This window comes from Condylura cristata, unplaced genomic scaffold (assembly GCF_000260355.1).
Source record: "Condylura cristata isolate star-nosed mole 26May11 unplaced genomic scaffold, ConCri1.0 scaffold00020, whole genome shotgun sequence".
Classification (NCBI taxonomy): Eukaryota; Metazoa; Chordata; class Mammalia; order Eulipotyphla; family Talpidae; genus Condylura; species Condylura cristata.
In genome coordinates, this window is record NW_004567121.1 from 4,653,221 (window position 1) to 4,673,124 (window position 19,904).

General features: G+C 36.6%; 1 protein-coding gene across 1 annotated transcript in view; it reads right to left on the reverse strand.

Moving 5' to 3' along the window:
* Window positions 1–17,722, reverse strand: part of AFF3 (AF4/FMR2 family, member 3) — a 368,430-nt gene extending 350,708 nt beyond the window's left edge. The window contains exons 1-5 of the mRNA XM_012727338.1: window positions 17,691–17,722; window positions 16,837–16,911; window positions 14,484–14,604; window positions 12,915–13,227; window positions 12,370–12,755 (exon numbers count right to left, since the gene is read on the reverse strand). Coding sequence (XP_012582792.1) covers window positions 12,370–12,755; window positions 12,915–13,227; window positions 14,484–14,604; window positions 16,837–16,911; window positions 17,691–17,722 — 927 coding nt within the window. The remainder of the gene's footprint in view (window positions 1–12,369; window positions 12,756–12,914; window positions 13,228–14,483; window positions 14,605–16,836; window positions 16,912–17,690) is intronic.
* Between the last annotated feature and the right edge of the window lie 2,182 nt (window positions 17,723–19,904).

Below are 19,904 nucleotides of genomic sequence, written 5' to 3' on the forward strand. Positions count from 1 at the left end.
TTGCTGTTCAACATTTACAAGGCCTGCTAGTCTTCCCCTTCCATTCTAGCCCTTCGTAGGGAGGGGTGGTGGTGGTGCCCAGTCAGAATGTCATTATATTGAAGTGGGAGAATCTTACTGGGATATACAGTATTAAAAAAAAAAATCAAGTTTTTAATTAAAACCTTATTACAAAATGTTTCAGCTTTTGTACATTTTTCCAGTTAAAAGAAGCCTAGTCAACTTCTAGGGGAAATAGCATTACTTGGAAAAGCCAAGTAAATATTTTTAAACTATCTTATCTATCTTTGTTCTTTAAATTTAAGCTTAAAATTTTTTCATTCAAAAAATTTAAAGGCATGCTTTAATTTCTAATCTGGAGATATTATGGTTTGTTTTTTGCTTTTGATAGCTCTTAATCTGTGAAATACAGCTCAGGAAAAAAATGTAGTCATAAGACCTGTTGGTGTAAAGATAAGCAGTTTATTTAATATCTAATTAAATGTGGTCACCAGAGAAATCACAGCTTATGAAACTTTATCAGAAAGAGATTAATCCATTTCAGGCTTAACCCAAATGTCATAAAAGAACTCATGAATTTAGATAGGAGTCCACTTATCAGAAGACATTTTCATATTAAGAAGAGCCTATATTTCTGGCTATTATTTATTCTTACTGCATTCAAATTGGTATACTTTTTAGCTATAATTGATTTTAAGAATAATTATCAAGCTAGAATAACATTATAACATTATAAATGTTATAGAATAACATTTTCTGATTGTCAAAAATTTCTATAATGTTCTAAAGCACTTTATGAATTATAGATATCATTTTTCAAAAGTACAAAAATTATGACAGCTAATTCAAAAACAATTCAGCAAAAAAATATAGAGAGCATCTATTACAGATTAGAGTTGGACAATGGGAGATTGAAAATCTTGAGAGATTAAACCCTTAAACAAGCAACCACTTACTACAATAGGGCTTGTTTTCCCCAATACCCACTCATGTCTCCTTTCATAATAATAAAACTGGTGACCCAGTCTAAAGGTTGGATGTATTTCCCAGGCTGCTTTAAAGCTAAGATCACCAGGTGACCTGGATATGAAAGAAAATGGTTTGTGCTCCTTGCAAGTTGAAACTTTTTTAAGTACAGGAATTATAATTCAGATTTATGATGAAAAGATTTACAATGAAAGAAAAATCAACTCTTGTTTTTCTTCTAAGCCACTGTTTTTAGAATCTATCACATAAAGTAGCACCATGCTCTAGTCAATATATAGAAGAAATGCTTTTCTTTGAGGATTTTGGGACTGGAAAATGCCCATTAAAAGGAAAAAGCAAAATTTTAACAGCAGCATAGTGAAAGTCTAATTTCTAACTTTTTCATGAAAAATACAATCCTTAATTATGACAATATTCTTGTAATTAATAAAATATGAGTTAATATACATTATTTTATAGAATGACAAGTATATCACTGGTACTATTTTTTAAAAAGTGTGCTATCATGTATGAAACTGTAAGAAACAGTCACTGAGTCAATGACATATAGAAAAGCTTAGTAACTGGAAAGGAACTAATATGAAAGGAAGACAAAATGAGTCAATACATGCATAGTTGCTTTAAGAGTGAAATCAAAAGTAATACATGTAAACATTTAATTCCCTGAACTAGAAGAATGAACTAATCTTGAGAGATTCTCCATGTTTCAGGAAATACTTAATACTGAGATATTGGCTAAGATGCAGAAATTTAAAGAATGCTTTATGTATTTAAGCATAAAAAGCAAATTATCTATAAGAAGTTAACAAGAGGAACATATTAAAATACATCATAGTTCAAGAGAGGCTCAAATCTGATAAAATTAAAGAAATATAAAGAGCAAAAGATGAGGGGAAAAGGTAATGTTATCTGCAACAAATTTCATCTTTTATCTGTGGTTTCTTTTCTGCATAGTGGAATCTAAGTTTACTTTAAAACTTCATTTTTTCTTCATTTTCATATTCACGGAATGTGTAACTTATAAATATAAACAAAAAGTATTTTACAGAAAAATAACAAGAATAAAATTGAAAACAAATATAAAAATATTCAAATATCATTAATACTAAATTATTTTTACAGAAGGAACTGGCCCTGAAGAAAGAATTTGGCAGGTACCAGGAAAATACAGTATTTTGTACATAAGCAAAAAGAGAAAGTATGAAAGAGAATGACATGCTTAGAAAATAGCAAGAGGTCTGCAAAGAGATGGAGTATAAAACTTGGGTCATACTATATACAACTGAACTTCCTTCTAATCTTTATTCTTTCATTTCATCATTGTTCCACCTAACATTATTCTAACCAGCTAACGTAGTTTATCTTTCTATATTCTAACTCAATATCCAGAACGCAGGGAGAAAATGTTTCAGGACTAGACTTAGCAGCACTCTATGTAGAAAATTGTTTCAAAAGATAATGGGAATAGGTTCCTGTCTTCAATACGCTTGCAAAATATTTGAAATCAGACAGAAAAATGTAAATAACAATATGTCATCATAATGCACATTGACACTGTAGAAATTATAAAGAAATTCAACTGACGTTTTGAGCCATGCATAAAGTGGTAGAATTTTATGCTAATTCTGAGAAAGGAAAGGATGTATGAATTTAAAGTATCCAAGACCATAAGAAACTGTACTATAAGATCCATATCTACATGATGAACCCATCAAGATAGAATACTTACCTTTTTTCTTACTGAAATTATAAGCGAAAGATAAATAATTTGCCTATTTTAAAAAATAAGTAAAGCTTTACCTTGTATCAGAAATTCAAGATCAATAATTTTTTATCTAATTACTATATAGTTTGATAAGTTAAATATAGGTCTTTAGTTTATCTATGGAAATACCCTTATAATCATAATTACAAAGAAAGATTAAAAGATACAAAATTTAATTTCTCCAATTAACAGAAGTTATTCAATAAGCTGGAGGAATTGCCTACTCGTTCCAATGAGTATGTGAAGGCATTCCCACACCAACAAACAATTCTGACACTTTCTACCGTGAAGTAGTGTTAAATCCCATAAGTATTCAGTCTCCCCAGTCAGCCCTTCATTTTAGAGGCCAATTGCACACCCAGGTTATTGCCTGTGCTTCTGATGGGTTAGAAATCAGAAGTTCCTAGGATCCTGTTACTCAGGTTCTATTTATTTGCTAGAATGGCTACAGAACTCAGAAAGCTGGTTTACTAGCACCCAGTCATTAAAAAGACAAAACTCAAACAGCTAGATGGAAAAGCATAGGGCAAGGTATGGAGAAAAGGTACAGAGCTTCCATGCCTTCTTCAGTCCTGCCATTCTCCCCAAATATTCATGTGTTCACCAACCCAGAAACTCTCTGAAGCCCTTCTTTTCTGAAGCCCTTCTTTTTGGAAGCGTCTATAAAAGCTTCATGACAAAGACACAACTTATTCATTCTTTGGCCATTATTATTAAACAACCTCCAGCTACTTTCCACGCCCAGAAAATCAGGTATTTTGAGTTGGTTTCCCTGGCAACCAGCACCACCCACCCACCCACCCAACACCCTGCTCTCAGGTGTTTCCTCAAAATTAATTTTATTGACACACAGGAAACACCTTTACTACACAGGCAATTACAAAGCTTTTGAGAGCTGTGAACTAGAAACTATGGACTAAGGCCAAATATTGTATAAATAGACTTAATATTGTAATATAAATCATATAAATCACAATATTACAGAAGATAAACCCAGGAACTGTAAGTTCCCTCTTAGCTATGGAGTTTGAGTGTAGAAAAAAATGAAAATGGCTAAGAATGTCACAGAGAGGAGTCAAACATCCCACAGAGTTTGGAGGAAAACTCCTGTCATCAATACTCTCTGTAAAAGTTTCAAGAAATGTAAAAATTAGAGAAGAAAGTGACTGATGTATACTGGTTTTCAAGATTTGTAAAAAAATAGCTGAATGCACATTTGTTTTACTTTCCACTGCTTAGCTTTCTGTTAAACAGATAAGGAATCAACCAGTTACTCGGGATTAAAAACATGCCAATGGCTATGTGGTCCCAAATGCTACATAAGCAGCAATATTTCTAAAGGAAATGTCTGTAAGAAAACAAACAGAGCTCTGGAGAAAAAATGTGAATTATGCTTGCATAAATTATGAAACAATGCATTACCATAAATAACTTAAATAGGAGTCTTGACAGAAACAGAATCAATGAAGCATGAAATGACATGGAGAGAAAAAGAGCCAAGAAACATTCTGGGAACCAAAGGGTATCTCTGAGAACTCCAGGTATGCTTGGCTATTTTAATTCTATTAAAATTAATTTCAAATGACAAAGTTCTAAAATACAGTTTCTCCCTTTCCAACCCTCTCTCCGCCATCACCTTCCACACAGCCACATCCTTTGCTACAGTGCACAAACACATCCTGTGGCCAGGGAGAGGGCACCAGCTTGCAGGGCACTCAAAGCACAAAGCACAATGCCCCCAAGCCAGGGCTTCTGCTCATGAAACTCAAACAGAACAAAAAAAAAAAAAAAGAGGCAGAGCACAGACATCCTTGTCAAAGCCATTGCATGCTTGTATTTTGTTTCTGAAGCCAGCGTATAGCTCTATGGTTTATTTTACATGGGCTATGTTTACATACTTTGGTAAATATGGTTCCCATTTCTCTTTGTAACAGCAGCTATAAATTATATGTTGGAAGTGTTTGGCTCCTCTTTTCCCATAAAAGGTTTGGCAGAAATCACTGAGGCTCCAAGGACAGAAGGTCATTGGGTGGCCGGAATGACTTCTTTCATCCATATACATAAGTTACTTAACTAATCTAACAAATATCTATTGAGCACAAACTACAGGCAAAGCAGCTAGAACAACAACCACACAAAGCCATAAAACAACAGAAGTCCTTGTTTTTGTGACACTCACATTCTAGTGAAGTCCATCTAGTGCCTATCAAACCATTTACCATTAGAAGGTAAAGCAAACAGCTACTTAAATAAAATGAGTGATTATTATTAGAGATTTGAGTGTTTTCCATGAACCAATCAGTATTGAGTCCTTATTAAAAAGTCAAAGTATCAATAAGCACTGTTAAATTGAATGTGTCCCTCACAAGTCTAAATTTCCAACGGAGGTACGTTCTTTATAAAGGCAACCAAGTTAAAAGTATATCATTAGGATGTGTCCTAAACTAAGAAAGAGAAATGTGGATAAGCAGACAAACAGAAGGGAGACAAGGGACAGACACAGGGAGAAGATGCCTCTCGATTAGCCAAGGAAGAAGATCTAAGATAGATTCTCCCTTCTGGTCCTTAAAAGGAAGCCAGACTGCAAGCGCCTTAACCACAGTCTTCTAACTTCCAGAATCAGGAGACAATATATTTCTGTTGTTGTAAGTCAATCATTTTGTGATACTTCGTTACAGCAGCCCCAGCAAACTAGCAAAGATATAATCACAGTGCCACGTCACAAAGCCATGGAGACCCATCATCATCTGACTAGCACATGGAGTTCAAGACCAGCCCAGCCAGTCTAGCTATGGAGAGCACACTCCCCCACATACTGCAGAGAAATAGTCCCTGGTCAATATACTTCTGAAAGATTCTGTTGGTCCTAAAGTCTGATCTTTGGTCAAAACCCAAAACTACAATGACCAGGGATGGTCAACAGGCTGCTTGGTGCATATATAAGTACTGAGGGTAATTTGTAAATCACAGCAGGGGAAGACCACTTTCATCTACTATAAAAGTATTGCTAATACCAATTAATCATGTGGATACGTGACTGCACATTTCAGCCCAATTAAACAAGCTACTTAATACTTTGTGGCTTCAAAGACATCTATTTCAATACATCATTCTAAATGCTGACTACTTAAAAATTTTAACATTTTTTTCCTCAGTTCAATTCTTGTTGATTTTTTATTTTATTTAACAAGAAACAAAGCTCAAATGTAATATACTCCACCAAAGAGAGCTCTGAAAACCAAATTACAGTGGAAGAAAGAAAACTCAATCCCAAATGAGATAATAAATCTCAGAAGAGGGTTAAATATTTAATAAGGGACAATCATGCTTTGTTATATTAATCCAGTATAATTTCAATCTTCAAAACTTTAGGTAGTCTAATATATACAGACAGCTTTCATAATTTCATTTTTCTTTCTACTCTCATTTCTCTCTGTCACACACACACCCTCTTTCAATATCCATTTTAATATTGTTTGTTTTTATTTGAGGCATTTCTACTATATGACAAATATTTACAGTGTGTTTATTATCACTGTTAAGAATATTATTCATTCCCCCAGTAACTCTGCCTTTCCACACGATATATTATGATTTTATCTACTTCATACATAAGGAAACTGAAGCCCAGTGAAGTTAAACTACAGAACCTGTTCCAGATTACATGGCTAACAAGTGGCCAAGCCAGGATACGAACCTTGTCCTGGTTGGACTGCAGAGTTGTGATTATCCCACTGTGTTCTAGTCTTGCTTGTATACCTGTGTATCTGAAAGCTTACACATGACTCCTGAACAATATAAAATGAAATACAAAAGAAGTTTTTCTCACTGGGCCATATAAAGGGACACTGGCGTATTTTCAGGAGGGAGAGATGCTGGTTACACTTCATCTTTTGAAGTGATTCCATATACAGAGGCCTCTGACTCTTGATCAGCCTCAGGTTGGGAGTCAACATACACATAAGGTTGCATTTTAAAGGAAAACAGCCCCGTAATCTGTCCAGATGTTTTCCGGGAGAAGAAGTTTTATGAGAATAGAAAAAATATATACAAGGAAAATAAAGTGTGGATTGCTAATAACCTCCCTCTGGGTCCTGCCTGTAATGCCTCCATCATAAGGAGTAGTTTCCCACCCTTACAACTACAAAACTTGACTTTATAATATAAATTTTAATGAGCTCAAAGAATAAAAGGATGGAAAAAGACTCCAGTTCCTTTCTCCATTGGGATTCATTTTAATATGCTTTCTTCAATTTTTTCAATAAAAGGTTATAGAAAGTGAAGTTATTTTTAAATGATTAAGTGCCTTACCATATAGGGCCCCAATGGCTAAACATAAAAGTGCCCCAAAATATGGAAATATTTCCACTTGCCAGCCTTCATTATGACCTTCAGAATGACCAAGGTATAATATGAAAAACAAGTGCTTTCATCCAGCATCTGAGATCAAAGCTGCAAGACTTCCCTCTTCCAAGTCTGCACAGTGCAAGTTCCTCAAGTCCTTGCCAAGAGAAGGGAGGATGTGCATTGTGTGAAGAGGAGGAAGTGCAGAGCTCAGCCATCTGTGCTGTCACTAAGCCTCCCTGCCCTGCAGAACAGGGCCTCTGTCTGCAGTGAGTGACAGGGAAAGGAGGAGATGAGGATGGGGAGGATGAAGAAACTGAGTCTCTGCCGACCTCACAGCCTACTTCACTAATGCTCAATCACATAGACACTTCGATTAAAAAAAAGTTACACACCTCAAGTGTAATTAAGAAATGGAGATTGACATGAATATGTAATGTACACATTGCTCCACAGATGCCTGTTTTGTCCAACAGGCTGCTACAGACTTTAATTAGGGAGACATCCATTTTCATACAAAGGTAACTAAGAGTGACAGGAAATAGGAAACCTACATCATTTGTCTTCTGTGAACTTAAAAAAAAAATCAGTTGATTGTTTTTATTAGGAAGCTATTTTATGAGAAACATGGTGCTTTATCTTTTTGCTTTTACTTATGGTATAAATGGTGTTTTTTAAACACCTGTCCTGAAAATGCTATGATTTATCAATGATTTAATTGCTTATTTTAACTAATAAAATTCTGTTGACCAAAATGGTTACTGTGTTCTTCTGGATGAATTAACAACTATTAAAATTCTGAAGATAAAGTCCATTAATTTATATTCAAATTCAGCTGTCTCTTTCCTTCTCAATAACTAAGATAAGGGCACCAGCCACAGGATTCCTTTCCTCCCTTTTAACTTTTCAAATGCATTCTATTTCTAGCCATCAGATACTCTGTAAGAACAGATTCAAATTATCACTATTCATTAAATTAACAGCATATAGAAACTACTGAAGCTGTAACATGCTAAACAAATTAATTTCATAGCCGGTGAGACTTCTATTTTCCCTCAATGGAAATATATAGCTTTATTAATGTACTGCCCTGTTTCTGTTTTACTTCTATCACCTAGCTTATAAAGTACATCTTTAATTATAATTTGTTGCTTCAACTTAAAAAAAATTAACAGTGTGTATGATATGGAGGTATATGGTCATTCCTCTTCAAATGTATCTCCAAAGAAAGATACAGAGGGTCAACAGGCATAACAAAAATACTAATTATTACTTATTACCAGTGAAATACATATGGAAACAAGGAGATACCACCTCACACCCAAGAAAATGAACCAAATCAAGACCAGAAACAATCACTGGTGAAGACATGGAGAAAAGAAACCTATATACACTACTGGTCAGAATATAAACTCTTCCAGGCACTATGGGGGTTTCTTACAATATCAAAAATAGATCTGCCACATGAGCTAATAATTCCATTCCCGGCTATCTATCTGAAAAATAAAAAATAAAAAATAAACACTACTTCAGAGAGATATATGTGCTGCTAGGTTCACTGCAGCACTATATACAACAACCAAGGAAACAACCTTAGTGCCCAATGACAGATGAATGGATAAACATGGTTAATATAGACAATGGAATACTATTCAACTCTGAAAAAGATGGACCTTGCCATTTGTGACTAACTGTAGCAATCATATATGTTTAAATTCCACAAAATTTGAGGTTAATATGAAGCACTTTTTCAATCTGAAATTATTAAATAGCATGTCACAGGTCAAAGACTTACACTTGAAGCTAATGATTCTTAGGTTCCAAGACCTCTTGAGCAGGGGCTCCTCCAAGCCCAACCAGGAATCATAGAAATGTGTTAATATATTGTATGATTCTGTAAAAATTACTAGTGCACAATATTTTCCTATTCTTTTTTATGAAAAGGAACCCCAAGATAGCACAAAGCTAGCTTCCACAAAAATCTGTATCTTCCCCACTAGGTTAGCAGCCCCCAATGTGGGGATTCTGGATCAAAAGAACAAAACAGTAATTTTTGTTTTTTTTGTGTGTACAGCAAATAAAGCAATTCACTTCATCATTTTAGGATTTAGTGTGCCCTGCCCTAGAACCCAATGTTCTAGAATGCATGTGTCCTTCATTTGCTAAGTCCCTTGTCTCTCACCTAACAGTAACCATCCTTGCAAGTGGTACTCCAGAGAAGGCTCACTTAATGAGTAGTGGCTTCAAGAATAAAAGACTTAGCTATAACAACAAAAATATGTTTTTCATTAAATACAAAACTGAGCTGGGAAAAACCAGCCAACAGGCAGGTGTATCAGTTGTGAAATTCCCTTGAGCTCTTTAACATCCACATCAAATTGCACTGAATTTTTCTACACTAATTACCTATTATTGAAGACTAAAGAATTATAACAAATAATTTGCCATGGCAGCAGATAGAGTGCAGATGTTGTAAGGAAAGAATGAGGAATATGAAGTATAAAATCAGGCCAAAGAAATTCACAAATTCTCAATTTTTTAAAATAGCAGAGAATGTTTTTTTGTACTACAGGGATTATAATGGTGAAGGAATTTTCCTAGGACTGGAAGGCCAATTTTAAATTTAGTTAGGAATCTCTGAAAGCAATGGCAAATGAAAAGCAAAATGCTGGAGTCTAATTATTCAATTCATGTAACTTTCTTGGAAGCAGAGATCACATGTTAGATTTTTTTTAATGTTTCAGATCACATTATCCCTAGTCATTGATTTGTTTTTCTTACAAGGAATGTACCTACAGAACCCCTTAAAGCTATATTTGTACCTCCCTTAACTATCTGTCATTTTTACCTCATACTTCCTTTTAGCCTGCAAATTCTTCACACGTCATACCTGCTCTAGAGCTAGCATGCTGCAAAAGTAGAGTCAAGAAATATAAGTTCCCTTTAGGTCACTTCCTCTGTAAACTTTCCTAAATCACACATTCCCTATCTTATTGGAAACCAATGCCATTACTATTAAAAGGACATATTCATGTAAGTGCCATAGGTGTAAAATAAAGCAATCATTATCTCTATAATTGCTTGACACATTGAATTGAATTACCTTTTCCCAAAAATAAAAGCAAATATTTTGTCAAAAGTAAAATGTGATTAGTGACCAAATTCTTCAGTTTTGAACTTATGACTGCATTTATAGGACTGTCCTATAAATACAGAAGGGTACTATGATGAAAATCAAAACCAAAAAACTCCTTGAGTTTGAAAAATAGTAAATATCTTGAAAGATACCACCCTGATGCTAAGATTCATTTGCTGGTGATAGAGGACTTACTAAACACAGTGTCATAAGTTTCAAATTGCCATCTTTTCCATAACATGCAAGAGCTTTCTGCTAAAGTTAGGAATGCATATCTCCCCGACCAAACAGCATCCACCAATTATAACTTTATTCTACAAACATTTGGTGTCTCTTTTCTGTCCATGTGTGTTTGGCCTGTGAAGCTTTCAGTATAGAATGCTAGCAAGAGAGCAGAAGGATCCATTCAATGTCACTAATGTTAGAGAAATGAAACACCTCTTGTATAAAAACTCTTAAATTTCTGGGCCTGACTCTCCAGCTCAGGCATTTCCCTCTTTCTGTGATTACCAAGCACTGGTACTATATGCTGTTTCTATTCTGAGCTCCTGCAAGGGCATTTTCAAGGGACCGTGTTATTGATGACCCAGAAGCAGAATGAAAACTACAGTTACCTGCATATGACTGTACTGGCTATCAAAAATACTCAGACTTTCCTTTTAACCATGGCTTTATCGATTCATTGGAGTCCAAAATAAATATCTAATAAATGTGGGTTGTTTGGTAAAACATAAAAATTACATTAACAAGTGGAATTAAAATGACAAAGGAATTCCTTGTAACACAAAGTTAGTCATTTCTGTTCAAAGCAAGCCATATTTATTTTTGCCAGCACGGGTCACTTAATGATGATGACAAAAACCGAAGGGTTAAATGAATACAATTTTGTAAGGTGGTTATCTGTGTGTACTCCCTACAAATTTTGAAAAACAAATGCCTGTAGATGAAATTACCTTTTGCTTCTATTAATTCCTAAGGAACACTTTCAGGCATAAGCAAATCAAAAGTTACTGTCACTTAATTTTCTCACTAGAAACTATACAAACTCATCTCAGAGTGAACAAATATGTCTGCTAAGGGGCTCATGTTATCTCCTAATCAGTGAGCAGTGATTTCTGAGATGACAGCTCAGAAATGTTCAAGTTCAGCATTGTCAGAAACCTAATAAGAAATAGCAAATCATTGGTTTCATTTTTCTATGAAGTCAAATTAAGATACAAAGTGTATTTTTGCCACATTAGTTAGTATTCACTCTTTAAAGAAGAATATGTAAATAAAAGGTTCTATATACTGTGATATTGTAGCCTTAATTTTTTTTTAAGTTAATATCACAGCAAAACAAAATGTGCAGTCTATTTCCTTCTCATGTGCTCTATCAACTGTCATCAGCTTGGACTATAGTTTGAGAGGGGCTTCTCTAAAGCGAAACTTCACCTTCCACCCAGACTTACTGTTGAAGTGACTTATCACGGCTTCTTTGTTACCTCTGTGATTATATGACTTTCTTGTTTATGATCCTAATATTCTATACAGAGGAATCTGAATTATAGAGATGTCACTCTTTTCATAGAACTTAAGAGCATTTTTATAGGACAAGGAGATTTTTCAGTTGAAAGAATAAGAACCTGAATGAACCTGAATGTCAGGTATTATAATATATATATGATATATGTGAATGTGCACCATATTCAACACAGAATCTTTTACACCTTTATGAGTCATTATAAAGTTTACTTTCTGAAGTTTGTCCTGGACCATTTCAAAACTGACAGAAATGTTGAGTTTTTGAATTTTTTTTTTAAAAAAGTAACCTCCTTATACTAAAAATTAACTTTTAAATTAACTTCATTTCCAATATGTACTATCTCCATCAGCACTGACTGACTTTTCCACACACACACACAAAAAATCCTTGAAATGTTGTATTGAAGAAGACATTCCTTCTTGAACTCACCGGCATTTCTTAGCACTTAAAAAATTCCTATTATAATCAATTTGAGATCTATGTGAACTTCCTCCTTTAGTGATTGCTGTAATTCTTACCACATGAAACAAGTCACACAGTGGTATCACATCTGTCAGGTAGTCACTTAATACTAGATGCTTGCAAGTGGTTTAAAAAAAAAAAAAGACTCACCTCTCCTTGTTTGGGGATGTTGAACTTGGAAAGCTTGGCTTTGGCTCTGGCGGACTCTGACTTGGTGGCTGGGACTCCCCTGTACGATGTACAGTGCACACTGGTTTCCGTGGACGACTTAAGTTTCGGAGACTCATCAGGAGCCTGATCTTGGCCATCCATTGGCCGCACATAAGCAGTTGGTTTCTGCTGGACCAGGCTGGGTTTCGAAGCCAAGGATGGAGGAAAGTTTTGAACACAGTGTCCGCCACCACTGTGCTTGGTTGCCATAGCAGATGGTCTTTCCTGGGTCTGAAGACCCACCTCTACATTGCACACTTGTTTGGCCCGTGGTTGCTGTCTGCCAACACCATCTCCAAGCAAGGTCCTGAGAGAGCCCTGTTGTGCTGAATTGGAAGAAGCAGCAGAAGCAGAAGAGGAGGAAGAAGAAAAAGAGGAAGAGGAAGATGAGGATGAGGGGCTGGACACACAGTGATTTGATTTTTTATTATGGTTCTTTGGGTTAGAAGATTTGTGCAAATCAAGGAACCTGTGTCCATGCTTACTTGCTCTCTGTTGGCCATCAGACGGTGGATGCCCAGACTTTTGCCAGCCCATGGCGCCCCTCTTACTCTGCTGAACAGGGATAGATGCTGGTGTAGAAGATGTAGTGCTACAGACAGATGAAGGCTGGGTCTGGGCTCTTGAATCTGCAACAAAATGTTCATCGATCTTGTTCACAGAAGCCTGAGGAAGGCCAGGTTTGGGAACGCCAACGAGATGACTCTGATTAGATCTATCAGTTAAAAAGTCTTTCATTTCATCATAATTGCCTAACGTATTCTGGATCCGGTTGGAGAGCTCATCCCCTTTGTTTGTCTGGAGAGAGAAAAACACAACATCCACACTATTGTTAGAGACAATAGAAACATGGGAAATAATAGAGAGGTGCCTTCATCAATTACAAAACCAGGATTGCTACATCCAGTATGAGAGTGGAGAACTGAGATCAAGTTGGCATGATCTGTAAAGATGTCCATCAAGACTCTTCATCACCCAGAACCAGAAATCTGTTCACTGCCTTCCAGTACATAAAGGGACTCTATCCTTGGCACTTGATTGTAAGTAGAATATTTTCTGATACTAAAACTTTATGAAATGGTCCAGATTTTTCTTTCCAGGATTAGTTTGTTTTCTTTTTCTGTTAGTCCCACTGGAAGCTTTTCTTGAAAATTCACATTTGATTCAAAATGGTACAATTCTAATTTCTAAATACATAACTATTCTTTTTCAGAAACCCAGAGTGACAGGCCAAATAGTCACAGAGAAGTTTAAAATGAACATGGGGCTAAGCTACGTAAGAAGCTGCCTAAGATATAGGTAAATTTGAAAGATATTTCATTTTGCAAGAATAGTTATTTTTCTGGCCTTTGGCATTAAGAGACAGTCCAACAACTCTTTTATTGGATGTAGCAGGTATCCTGACCCTAGTATGATCCATGTGTGTCAAGTATGAAGCCCAACCTTTTTTTTTTTTTTTTAAGATTTATTTATTTGCTTACAGAGCTGGGGTACAGACCAGAGGTGCAGGGGTGGTAAGAGGATTCACCAGAGACAGAGTAGGAAGCAGAACAGGCAGATCAACGAAGTACACTGCTGAGGGAAGCAGTGGGCGGGTCAGGAGAGGTCTGCTGTGCCATGTGGTCACTTCCCCAGCAGGTGGGGATCGAACTCATGGGGAAGTGGCTTTAGTTTCTCAGGGCTGTGCTTTAACCTGCTGCGCCACCAGGGAGGGCCAAGCCCAACCTTTTTTTAACAGCATTTGTTTCCTAATAAATACCTTAGAAACAAACCAAGTGTTATTGACTTTGAAAATCAATGCAGATGTGGTCTATATTATTGACAAAAATCTCTGCAAGCAGATCTCAATATTAAACAAAAGTTACATTTTAATGAGGAAATGGTCAATAAAAATGTGTGAAGTAGACACCAAGATTTGTGGGGGAGGACGCCATTCTTAGTAACTGAGTAAAACAGGCAGAAAACTGAGGCTGAGCTGTCAGTTCTCCTAGTTAAGACTGCTCTCACAGTCCCAGGTAGGAGTGAGGGGAGGAGATGAACTGAAAACTGTCTACCTTGTAGGGCTCACTGAAGAGGGAGTAACTCGAATTAAAGGTTCCATCATCCTGTTGAGTTTCCTGATTTCTTCTTTCTCGTTCTTTCCTCCGTAACACATTTCTATCTGGTTCATAGACACTGCATTGGGAGAAAGAAAAGAGAACAACCACACACGAGAAAATTAAAGACTAAAGCTCATTCTAACATTCGCCTGCGTACAGAAGTCTGGTTCATGGACAAATGGTGATGATAAGAACATGGATCAGATAAAAGCAGTCTAATCAAGCTGGAGGAGCTCAGCTGTCTCATAATTACATTCTTCAGGAGGAAAAACCTCTTGAGACAAGTTCCAACCAGTATTAGACCTCTCTGCCTGCAAAGTGAAAAAGGAAATACCTAAGCAACTCTGACAGGAGAAGATGGAAAGTAATCTTAAGGCAGACACTAATTACAGTGATGTGTAAATAGAAATTATGAGTGTATTTCCTCTAAAGACACAGCCTCTGAATGTTCTATGTGAATGTTCCTGTTTTCTTTCTTTCCTTTTGCATGCCTGTGTTTCTGTAGTGGTTCTTTCATTAACTAGCTCCCTAAAGGGCTGTTAAAACTCTATGCAGCTGTGGTTTTCACAGTTACAGGCCTTCTTCTGATCTCTGTTAATCAGTCAAGTCGTCAAACTACCACTGAATCAATTCTTCCTTCTGATATATTTGACACTATCACTCCTTCTAACTGTGAAAAATGTGCTAGGCGGAAACAGTCAGGCAACAAAGGGAGAGAATGGGAATTGAATTATAGTGTGTCATCAAGGAGCTCAGTCTTTTTCTAAGGAAAATTAATATCTATTCTCCAAAATACAATTATGAAGGGACCAGGCACCCAATAACTAAGACTGAGGAAGAAACAGTGGTCCTTCACCCTAATGAGGAGAAAATAATGAATAAGAAGTGCCCTGTTTAGTAAAGGAAAAACATGCTTGCTTTTTCAACACACAACATAAAGAAATCTAGCCTCAGTGTAGACAAGATTTAATATGATAATTGTAAGGAGCTGGTGTGTCCCTCAAAATAAGCACTGCCTTCATTTCATAGCAGAAGCATTTAATTCAAGTGACCCTGTCACCCTTTTGCTTTGAGCTTCCACTTGATCCAGTGGACAGGTAACCTGAGCAGAGAGCCAGGACAACCACCCACTAACTATAATTCTCTCCCCACCAGCAGCCACGTACTGCTAGAAAAGTCACACACCTCTGCACCCTAGTAACGTCATTGTAAAACAGGAATGCTTTATAGTGTTAAAAAGTTTAAACTCAAAGATAATCTATAAACAGATTTTGAAATAGCTTTAGGTGCTCCAAAGTATTGCTATTAAGATGTTGCTAATAAAGGAATCTGAGTCAAAAGAAACTTATGAAAACAAAGTGCTTTATTTTTCAGTTGAATTGCTATCTTGAGTAAAAGTGAATATTTGTGTCATGTAGCCATAGAAGGCGCAAATAAAATAATCACAGAATAAATATGCTTATCCCCCTAACTATCCTCTTGTGGCCAGAATATATTTTGAATTTCACTAAGAGGGAAAGCAAACATGCTTCCAGTGAGGCTGTGAGAGCACCTAAGGCATTTCATTTAAATTTAAAATAAGGAAATGTTAAAATACCCAGAACATGTAGCCTATTAGCATTTTAATTCATTCTTAGTACATTACCCAAAGTTATTATATTTGGGAGTCCAGCCAGTGACCTTCACAGACAGGCAGTCTGAAGCCACAGTTTTACCACCTGAGAGGCTCACAGTTCCAACATCACAACCACTAATTCTCTAGAATGGCTGTGGATTCAAGTGACCAGCACAGGGAGGCATGAGAAGCAAATGGCACTTATTCCTAGAACCACGCTTCAAGTTCAAAGGAGAGAATATGCTACAAAGGAGAGAAAATGTCCATACTGCTTATGGATATTTGCAGTATGTTATCCCAGCTTTCATGAACATTCCATGCTTTCTAATAGAAATTTCTCTGAGGACATAAGAATCATGCTGTGGACAGGCATGGAGTAGACTTTAACCAAGTGGAGAATCCCACTTTTACTATGAACTTGCTAACTTCTGGAACAATGCCAGCATCTCAATCATAAAAATAAGTTTATATTGCATGCGCTGTGCTATTACCCTCTCTAGAACATTCTGCCATCTGTAAGCACCTAGAGCAAAATCCATGCAAAGAGACTTCCACAGACATGCTGCCCAGCCAAGTCAATCAACCAAACACACAGTGGTATGATCAAGAGGCCTCATGTAACATGGAGCAGGTTGGTGGTCATTTAGAATGATTTCTGGGCGTCTGAGAAGATCCCCATGCCCAAAATAATACCTCCTGCATCTGCTGGCTGACGACTGAAATTCCACAACTAGGGAGTCATTCCTCTGGTTTAAGATGTCTTCACCCCTGTAAGAAACGTGAACACCACAAGAAGGGAAAACACTTTAAACCTCATCAGTTCTTGGTATCTTAGCATGCATGAGTTTGTCAGCATTTTTTCTGAAGATCAAGGCAAAGGTACAGGGATATCAAGTTCCAAAAGGGTTCAAATAGGAGGCATGACAAAAAAAATGGAGCAACAATGTGGAGTGCAGCTATAAAATTTACAAACTATTTTGTAATGCAGTTTAGATGTTTAAGACAATAGCATTAGTATGTAAGCCAAAATCAACTACACAGATCTCAGATTCACTGCACTTCCAGGGCAAGGAGTAAGAATCACTTCCTAATTTGGGGATGCTAAAGATGAAGGGGTTGATAGTCCTCTTTAACCAAACTTGTCTCATTCCCAACTCCTTTAACCTCAAGATAGCCATAAGCATTCCCAGATGCAGACCCCAGTCAGTTAAAATTCTCTAATGAGGTTTTTGTCTTCATTCCCGGCCTGTGGATTCTAACACTAAGAAGGATTGAGCATCCTCAGAGCCCTCCACATAATAACAGCCATGCACAGCTATCTTTTATGGTACTGCTAAGATGCTTGTGCCTTGCAATATCCCTACCCACACAGCCAAATAAAAATCAGATAACCAAAAATGACAACCATTGTCCTCCAGAAGACAGCAAAAGAATCCGAAAGAAAGGCAATACTTCTTGGATTCCTTCTTTGGTGTCTCTTCTTCTTTGTTGGGCAGGTTTGTAGATTCCACTGAGCATTCAGTTCTTCCTAACAGCAACTCACCCACCTCTTCTCCTTATCCTGTCCATAACCCAGCATATCATGTCAGGCTAGGGAGGGAAAATGCCATCTGCTTAAAGCAAATGTCACTGTATGAGAAAGTCTGAACTTGCCATTCCCTATCTCTCCCTAAGCATATGAACTATTATCTCTTCTACAAATAGAATTTTTTTTTATTCAAAAAGACAGTCTCTTCTCCACGGTGAGTTCACTATTCCACTAATTACAAGTGAAATCTGCGCAGGTATCATAATTCTAGAGAGTAACTTTCTCTTGATCTCTTACCAGGAAGAGTCTTTTTCCCTCCTCTGCTATTCAAACAATATGAGGACCATGTCATTCCCTTTAATAGCAAAGGATCCTTTTCCTGACATCCTGCAAGCCAGGTCAGCTTCCCAAAATATAGCTAACTAAAATTGTAGTAAATTCAGATTATTGGCCTCCTAACACAAATTAATTCAGTGAAAGCCTCCTGTCACAAGCTATATTTCTTTGTTACTAGCAGATGGCAAAATCTCTATCATCTGTGAAGTTGTTCCTTATTTCATGAAAATTACAAGAATCACACTCCTTAAATGTATGTCACCAAATGTATTTATTTATTTTGCAGAAAGTAGAGACAGCCAACTGTTACAATATTATTTATTATTTATTGCATATACATAACATTCCCAGAAAATGAAACTTCTTAATCAACTCCTTTAAAAAATATTTTGAAGAAAAAAACCAGCAAATGAAAAACAGTATAAAAACATTTTTGATCAATTCCCATTTACTTGTTTTTAATCTCTAAATTGAGGTAAACTGTAGAGCTCAGACCAACTTCAGTTATACTGGATATGCACAAATAGATGTATAAACAGTACCACAATTAATTTTATCCTTAATGAGAAGGTAACAGCAGGAAACTAAATAACAGTAAAACCTTTGAACCTCATGGCTTCTTCCTTCTACTAAGCTCAAACTATTTCACATATATGTCTCTCAATTACCTTTACAATTCCCTTCAAGAAAGACATCATGCCAAACAACCAGCCTTGTTCAAAGTACTTCTTCCTTCATGCTTACCCAGGAAGAACTATCCACAAGCCCAAAGGAGACCACACTTCTAAACTCTGATGTCTACACACTGTTAGTAAACACTGAACATGAGCCCTAAGAAGCAAAAAAGGGCAAATGCAACAGAGAGAAATAAAGGAAATCTGGGTTGTTATAATTATTTTATGCTCCCAGGACAAAAGAAAGAAACTGTGGGAAAGTCTTTGTCAATAACATACACACAGAAAGGATATATCCATGGACCATAGAAAAATGGAAAAGGGGTCAACTGAATAAATAAACAAATTACCGAGCTAAACACAGCCAGCTAGGGTTAATGGTATCACTACTTTCATCGAAGTCTACCCCTTTATCAAGCTGCTCCAACCTCTGCCCAAATTCCCTCCTGGAGAGAGAAGGACTAGAGCTTCCACAGTCCACTCCCAGAGCTGTGAACCAGCTTTGACTCACAGACTCCAGGTGAGATTGCTTCCCTCTCTTTCATTGAGCCATATTATTCTATTTAAATCTGAACATTAAAACAAATGCATTTCCAGTAGAAGAGATTCCCATCCAAGGCTTTATATACTTAATTACAACCCATGCCTAGAATCAAAGCATTTTTTTCCCTTAAAAACAAAACCATTATCTTACATATTATAGTGTCCCCATGGCTGAGGTCTAGGAAATAAGTGAATTCAAGGGAAAGAAAAATGAACAACCTCTCACCTCTTGAAGAAAGTTACCAGTAATATTCTTTATGATTCAAAACTAATGTCCTGCTCACAACAACACAAGTACAACTCACTCAATGCAAAGGAATTTCCTGAATCCCTCCTGAATGTTACCACGTATGTGCTGGGGGAATGAATAGAACTGAGGCTGCCCCTCCTGCAGCTGACAAGCCAATGGTCGATGGGACACGGAGGAGAAGGAGAAAGGGGCCAACATCAAGCAAAGAACATTGACATCATGTGGCCATGGGGAAGGGCCATGAGGAACCTGGACTGTTTCCTGCAAGAGATCAGTTTTGAACTGGATATTTAAAAAAAGGAGAAGAGCCAAGGAAAATAGAAGAGCTTACAGTACAAGATACATAAATTACTATTACATGGCCTCTGAGAGTATTTGGACCCTTCCCTCCTCACAGCATTCCACCCAGCACAAATGACGTATTTAAAGT